Source organism: Octopus sinensis, unplaced genomic scaffold, assembly GCF_006345805.1.
Source record: "Octopus sinensis unplaced genomic scaffold, ASM634580v1 Contig16540, whole genome shotgun sequence".
NCBI lineage: Eukaryota > Metazoa > Mollusca > Cephalopoda > Octopoda > Octopodidae > Octopus > Octopus sinensis.
In genome coordinates this window covers 57,501-65,982 of record NW_021834418.1, presented here as the reverse complement: position 1 = coordinate 65,982, position 8,482 = coordinate 57,501, and the positions used below count along the sequence as shown (strand labels likewise).

Here is an 8,482-nt window from a genome sequence, read left to right as displayed (position 1 = left end):
GAATCCGATTTGTAATTTGAAAACCAAGATGTCTGAGATAGTACGTCGAGTATTAGATTTTCTAAGGCTGTGCACGAAAAGCTGATATAATTCTATGGTGGTACTTTATTTGGGGTTTGTTGAATCATGAGACAGAAGACAAAATACTGTTAAACAAAATAACATTTTATTTCAACGATAAGTTTGATAAACTGAAATCTTACAAAATGTTTTCTAGAATCATTTCGACAGGTTTAGATTTTTCTTGTTTTTGAGGATATTTCTGGCATTCTACGTCGCCTCTTTTGTATTGTTTGAATATCTTCTGTAAACTAGTACAACAGTTTATTGTAACGATAGACATACTTTAAAGAAAATATTAGGTAACACAATTGATACTTTATGTTATTTATTGTAATTCACAGAGATATTTTCATATGGAACCGAATTTAATTTCTGTTCAATATTTACTGCAAACAACGCAGGTTAATTCTTGACCATTGACATACGGTGGACATGGCAATGAACCACAAACAGCCTGAACGAAATATAATAGAGCTCCATCTTCGTTTCTGTAACCTGCTGGATCAGCTTCTGGTGCATAATCCACACACACATATTCTTGTCTGCCCTTCTGCCCGAAATAACCGGACATCAAATATCCTGAATACTCAGCTGTCCAACCAGCGTAACACTTTGTCCTGGCTGGTAACATCATAACAACAGAAGGTTGTCGTGTCAAACAGACAGCACACGGAACGTTGTGATCATGAAGTGATTTAGCGTTAGCAAAAGAGAAGAGTTTATTAGTTGGGTATAAATCTAATTGATATTCACTGCCAAAAATTGAACCACCTTCTTCAACTTTTGTAGTATAATTGGCCCAAATGGGATCGTTAGGTAGACATAAGAGATTACTTCCACCACCTGTGTGGTCATAAAATTGTCCACCCACCACACCTAGAATTGGTAAGAATAAATCAAGTAAAAAGGATAATAAGCAAAATTATATATGAAATAACGGAAACATTCATTACAGTTTGACCCTTAAAAGGAGTCATGTTTAGTCACGTGTGAACGAATTGTGGTGTTAGTGCTTATGTGAGTGTAAGCTGTGTGTCGCTGGATGGGAGTGCGCATGCGTTCGCAGCTGTGCTTTTCTCTTCTCTTCATGTGTGTGTGTGTGTGTGATTTTATGTGTGTGTGTGTGTTTGCGTGTGTTTGTGTGTGTGTGTGTTTGTGTGTGTCTGTGTGTGTGTGTATGTGCGTGTGTGTGTGTACGGGTAAGTATTTGTGGTTGTGATGTGTATTGCATGGGGTAGATGTTCGTGTGTGGATGTCAATAAACGGAGAAAGGAAAGGGATTTTGTAACGCATGTGGTCGTGATTTCCCGAAATGGAAAAGATGTCGTTCCCGTTTGAACGGGAAAATTGTTGGTGACGGGAATTGCATGTGGTTTGAGTAGAACAATACGAGAGACGGCGAGATGCAGAGAACTGGTGGGTAAGAGGGGACGAAATACTGTTTATCCGACCATACGGGTGTGGCTGGCTATATCCATCGGTTTGTCTCGGACGAGTCAGCCCTACCACGAGACGGGCCTACCACATACTATAATATTATGATCACACAGATTTTATTTCATGCAAAGCATGAACTGAGGTGGGGTGAATTTTGAAGCTCATTGATGGCGTCGTGCTTAAGAAGAATGGACAGCGGAGTGGGCGACCGATAAACGATATGTGTAGGGTTTATAGAGAGCAGATTCACAAAGGATATGAGGTTGGTTGGAGAAGATGTGGGAAGAAGTAGCTTTGAATTGGATGTGCCGGTGTTACCTTACAAAGATACACTGGACAATTAATGAGGCGAGGTGTTGCATGAAAAGAGATAGGTTTGAGGGATAGGACGATTTTGGTGAGGTGGAGAAGAATAGTAGTGCAATATGTACTCACTTGGGTTCTCTCAGTGGTACTTCATCCCTCCACATTTTGCATAATACATACGACCCTAAGTTAGCTTTGTCCATTAGTTATAGTGTGTGGTCTGTCCAGTCCACATTGTACATTCTGCGTTCATTTCATTAACCATATACATTCATTCATCAATTCTAATTAGACCTTGTTCAATTTAGTCTATAACTACAATCAATAGACACTCTAGTTAATGATAGACAAGTGGCAACTTTCAGCTCTGGTCACTCACGTACAATACCACCATCCGTATCCAGTACACTTGATCACCAGTTAGCAGCCTCGGTATTTGATATCTACACTCCATACAAGTCAGCCAGGAGTCCTTGATCGCTAACTGGATTCCAGTCTAGTCCCTATCTATAATTAAACGTAGAGATATCTATATTCTGAGGTTAGACAACATCCTTTTCACCTGGTCCATATTAGACAACATTTAAAATTCTGATTTGACCAAATACCTACAAAGGAGTAAGCAGTATTGTGCAGTCTCTATAGGGTCTATAGGTGTCGTTTCAAACGTGATATATCACATGATTTGCTTGAGTGTGCGTGCGTGTGCGTGTGAGAAAGAGAGGATAGAAATACAGAGTATACTAACCGTCATAGACAAGGTTTGAATAAGGAGGACAAGTATTTCTGCCCCACCGGGTATACAATGATCCGAGACCGGGTTCTGTGAAATTAAAATGAAACAATTTAGTTTAAAAGAAAGAATTCTTGAATCCTATACAAAGGATGTTGTTGGTTTGGAAGAAATTGAGAGAGAGGAAAGAAATTTAGAATTTAAGAGAAAAAGAATGAGTGAATGAATGAGAATCAGAATGAAAGAAGTAAATGATTCGCAAAGAATAAATTTAAACGAAGAAAATTAGTCATTTGTCTATTGAGCCTGTTGTTGACGTTGATGTCAACGAATTCAGAGATTAATCTCAGAATATCAGAATGTGTATTTGTCTCCCTTAAGAACGGATGTTTGTTTTGTAGTTGAACTTGGATGTGAGTATATATATATATATATATATATATATATATATATAATCTTTACTTTTTTCCTTTTACTCTTTTATTTGTTTCAGTAATTTGACTGCGGCCATGCTGGAGCACCGCCTTTAGTCAAGCAAATCGACCCCGGGACTTATTCTTTGTAAGCCTAGTACTTATTCTATCGGTCTCTTTTGCCGAACCGCTAGGTGACGGGGACGTAAAACACCAGCATCGGTTGTCAAGCAATGCTAGGGGGACCAACACAGACACAACAAAACACACACATACATATACACATATATATACATATATACGACAGGCTTCTTTCAGTTTCCGTCTACCAAATCCACTCACAAGGCATTGGTCGGCCCGGGGCTATAGTAGAAGACACTTGCCCAAGGTGCCACGCAGTGGGACTGAACCCGGAACCATGTGGTTGGTTAGCAAGCTACTTACGACATAGCCACTCCTGCGCCTATATATATATATATATATATATATATATATATATATATATATATATATATAACGGGAAGCTTTATGAAAATAGACAAAAGACGAAGGCAGGTGGAAAACAAACAAACAATTGTATTAGTATGGCGCTCAGGAAATATAAATAAAACAAGTCTTTAACGTTTCGAGCCTACGCTCTTCAACAGAAAGATACACAGAGAAAAAAAACACAGAAAGAAGGAGAGAAAAAAATGCGTGCAGTAACTAACGAATCAACATGGCGATCTGATTTCAGCCAGAAGTCAAAGATCAAACATGAGACGCGAGAGCGAAATTAGGGGAGATAATAGGGTTGAAAGATCCTATATATATATATATATATATATATACATATATACATATATATATATACATTTATATATATTTGTGACAATAAAAATGATTAAGTTCTTCTTTTATAGATATGTTAGCCATATTATCAATTCTTGGCACCTGATTGGCCATTTACGAATATCAGATTGGTGTTTGGCGCGAAGAGAGTCCGTTTCCTTCCAGAAGACTAGTATGGCCACCCCATTAAGTTGTGTGAGGCGATTCCACCCAATCAATACTTCTTGCGGTTATCAGCGTCAAAGTGTGCACGGAAGTCTCCTTGTAAGACAAATGACTTTACCCCAAATATATCCAAAGCTGCAGTGACTTTGTTAAGGAAGCATTTGTATTTGCCCTCGCTATTGGGTGCATTTACTTCCAGCAGCTACACCACTCCTTCATTCTGCTTGAGCTTCAGGAGTTATCCCTTAATACCTAGTGGGATTCACTCCATAATCCAATCTGAAAACCAGGGATCGTGAGCATCCCACTTCCGACTGTGCAGACATAGTTGGCACCACGCCTGCACAGTGACGTTTCCAACCTACTTCCAAGTGTATGCCTCCGAAGTAACGAAGCTTTCTTGAGGAGACACCGATTATATATAACAGGCAGCGTTTTGTATCGTCCGGTTTTGACAGTCTAATTCTCAATTATGAACGGTTGATCCCTTCTGGACCTGCTACGTGGTTTGGAAGACGCATATTTTGTATTCCATCCCAATGCATCTCAGATTGAGTTGGGTGGAGACTGCATTATATTTTCCGAATCGTCTTCTCCAATCAAGTTCCAGAGGCAACTGCTTTTATCCGACTCGATGGATGATTCGGTATGGCTATTCCTTTGAGCCCTTAGCGTACTCTTTGTATATGCAGCAAAATGCGAATTCAAATACAAATCCTTTCTAAGCAAATTCACCTCAGCTTTAGATATATTTGGGGTAAAGTCATTTGTCCTGCAAGGAAACTTCAGTGCACACCTTGGCACTGATAACCGTGAGAAGGATTGATTGGAAGGAATGTCGTCAGTGAACTTAATGGAGAGGTCATAGCAGGCTTCTGTGCAGGATACACACTCTCCTCTCTCTGGTATAGATATTATTTTAAGACAGGGATATTTATAAGGGTACCTGATATAGAAATACTTGGTGACAGAGGTTTTTGATAGAGTTTGGTGATCTTTAACTCTTTGGTGAACGTTCGGGTAAAAGGAAGGGGTGGAGTTGTCAACTCGGCACTACCTAACTGTCTGAAAACCTGAAAATTCTCACAGTCTGCCGCACAGTGAAAATTGGTAAGTCCAGTGCGACCTACAGAATACAGTTGGAAGCCGCAGTGGATGCTGGGATCGGAAACGAAAATGTGGAGACTTTTGCATCCAAATTGTGAGTGACCCACCCGTATGAACTTGGACCTCGAAATGGGTTCGTGATTGTATTATTTTTCGGCAGGTTCTTCTTCGGTTGAACGCTTATTTGCGCTAAATTCACTTAAAAGTGGTAATGCTGCTGGTGAAATGTACGTCCGGCTTGATATTTTAGAAGCCATAAATACAGATGGTATTCTCTGAGTGACCCATGTACGCTAGGTGGATGGGACCTCTGGAAAAATCACCAAGGCAATGGTAATATGGGGTAACAATCACAATGTTTTCAAACAGAGACCAAAGTGTGTGTTTTAATTATAGAAAAGTCTACACTTGATGTCAGGAAAAGATATGTAGGGAAATTATCGTGCCCAAGATTACTGTCCGGGACGCGGAACACCCGACCAGATAGTCGTTCAAAACAGATATTCCATCAAACGTTGAAGAACTTCCAAGAGGAATACGCTTTAAACCACGAAAAGGCACACGATCACGTGCCCTGGGGCATGTTGCGGATGGTTTACGCGGAAGGTGAGTTTAATGGGCAAATACTGGTTGCCATAAAGTACTTATATGGATGTTCAAATGAATGTATTTATGTAAAAGTCGAAAGTTTACAACGTGAACGTTTCACTTAGTTGAAGTGCGCATTGTTAGTGCCCCTTCTCAAATTCTTTTTTGTGATCTGGTTGAATATGCGCAGCCATTGTGGTAGAGGTATCCCAATTCATCTCTACTTGATCGGTCGACTTTTATTTGTAGACGGCATCCTGCTACCTGATTCGTCTGATGGTCACCAACAACGTGCAATGAATTGGTTGGCTACCGAGTACCCCAAGGCAGGACTGACAAATACGCACTGTGTAGGAAAGTGGAACATCATTATTTCGGGTCTCTATTCACGAAACGATTGGAAGCAGAAGAGTGGACAGGATGCTGAATTGTAGATATAAACGCAGTGAAGCGCCAGCTCGGGCATTTGATTCTCAGATGAAGAGGGCTTAGTACAATTCTTGACGTAGCGCTGCATATATACTCATATACACACAATACACGGCATAGTATATTAGAGTAACATTTTAGTTAGGAAGTTATTGTAAAGTAGAATATATTTTGAAATAAATTCAGGCAAGTGTCTTAGTATATAGTATTATGGACATATGGATAATAATGTGGAACTAATTCAAAGTTGGTGAAATTATAATTCATTAGTTAAAGAGTCACGGGTAAAAGACTTTAGCAATAAAATTAGTTCTTACTTGGTGTGTCATCAGGTTTATCGTCGAGAGATTTCTTGGAGATGAAACGGTTCTGTGAAAAAATAGAAATAGCATCATATAAATAGTACTTCAGAGTATTTATTATCGTTTAGAACTTAAAACAATGCAATAGATGACAACAGATTCGGACAGGTATCATTGCCAACACTACCATCTCAACCCCTTAGGAATCTTGTAGAAAGCGCTTCAATCCAGTCAAAGGATTTTCTGAACAATATCAGATAATACAAGTCTGCTTTTCAAATGACATCGTTTGGTGAATCTAAGAAGATAGATAAACATGAATTTACGCCGATGTGAAAGTTCAAGGCCAAGTCTATCGCCCCATTGGTTCTCTGGTACCCGCCAATAAACAACCACAGTTCCTCCAAATTTACTCAATGAGTGATGTAGGACAACAAACCCGACTAGAGGTGTCAAAATTTCCGATGATGGGTCGTGTTAGACACAGCGCACACTGCTGCAAAGGAGAGTATATCCACTGACAGCTTTTCGGTGCATTCAAAAATCACAGAAACCCCAGCTCCAATTTTGCATGACAGGTTAGGGCTTGAAACACTCCAAACGGACTCATAGCATGTTGCTTAGTTGAATTAGCCCAGCATTTACTCTACAAATGTTTTGTTGTCAATGTTACACTTTCCCATATCACCTGTTTCAAAATGACTGGAATATATTATATACCGGGTACGTCTGCTAGTACACACACACACACACACACACACATATATATATACACACATATTTCTCCACATATATATATATATATAATATATATATATATATATATATATATGTATATATATACATGTATATATAGTTAAATATAATCCAAACAAGAAAGCACAAAAAAAACATCAACGCGAGGACGTGGAACAAATATGGTATTATTGGACGAGGAAGGAAAGAAGGAAAGAAGGAGGGTTTAACGTTTCGGGTGGAGCTCTTCGTCGGAAACATACGAGAAGGAAAGATCCAGAGGAGGGAAGACAGCGGAAAAAAAATCGCCAACGGTACACACGCCGTCACATTTTGAATGACCGGAAGGGAATGGGTGATGAAAAGTTCTTTCAAAGACAGGAGAGTGGTAGAGGAGGAGGAATGTGTGTGTAAGTGTGGATAAGAGCGTGCGCGGAGGTCTGCGTGTGCGTGTGTGTGTCTGTGTGTATGTGTGCAATGATGACACGTGTGTGTGTGTATGTGTGTGTAGTTGTGGCTGTTAATCTTTGCGTGTTGTAGGGCTAGTAGTGTTAAGGTCAATGAAGAAGGAATTGGGCGTGGCTCCTTTTGTCTCTACCACAGGTCAAATAGTAGGTACTGCTAGTTTGAAGTATGTTTGTGTGTGCGTGTATGTATATGTATCGTGTGTGTGTTTTGTTTGTAGTGTGTGTGTGTATGTATGTGCGTGCGTGTCGTATGTGCGTGTATTTGTGTGTGCGTGTACGTGTGCGTTTGTATGTGTGTAAGCGTATATAGGTGTATATACGTGTATTCGTGGGGTTGTGAGTTTTAGGTGTGTGCATTCGTGTGCGTGTGTGCGTGCGTATGTGTGCGCATGTTTTTGCTTGTGTGTGTGTGTGTGTCTGTGTCTATATGTATTAACGTATGTGTATGTGTGCAAATAGGTATTGGCAGGAAATCTCTCAGAGTATCCAGTCAGCTGCTGACAGGGGCGACACCCGTGGGATGTATGCCGGTTTGAAGAAGGCCCTCGGTCCATCCGCAACCAAGTCAGCCCCTCTGAAATCAACTACTGGAGATCTCATCAGGGATCAAGGCAAGCAAATGGATAGATGGGTGGAGCACTACCAGGATCTCTACTCACGGGAGACCACAGTGGCTGAGGCTGCAGTCGAGAGCGTCAAGATCTTGCCAGTCATGTGCGCACTTGACAGTCCGCCATCTAAAGCAGAGCTCACCAAGGCTGTTGACTCCCTAGCAAGAAATAAGGCTCCGGGAAAAGACGGCATCCCCTCAGAGATCATCAAAGCCGGCAAAAACACCATCCTGTTTCGGCACCTTCATGAGCTTCTGTGTCAGTGCTGGGAAGAGGGTACAGTCCCTCAGGATAT

The 8,482-nt window shown here is 40.5% G+C and overlaps 1 protein-coding gene across 1 annotated transcript in view; it reads right to left on the bottom strand.

Moving 5' to 3' along the window:
* Positions 1–405: 405 nt before the first annotated feature.
* Positions 406–8,482, bottom strand: part of LOC118761699 — a 13,723-nt gene continuing 5,646 nt past the window's right edge. Inside the window, exons 2-3 of the mRNA XM_036499845.1 lie at positions 2,555–2,592; positions 406–939 (exon numbers count right to left, since the gene is read on the bottom strand). Coding sequence (XP_036355738.1) covers positions 440–939; positions 2,555–2,592 — 538 coding nt within the window. The 3' untranslated portion in view covers positions 406–439. The remainder of the gene's footprint in view (positions 940–2,554; positions 2,593–8,482) is intronic.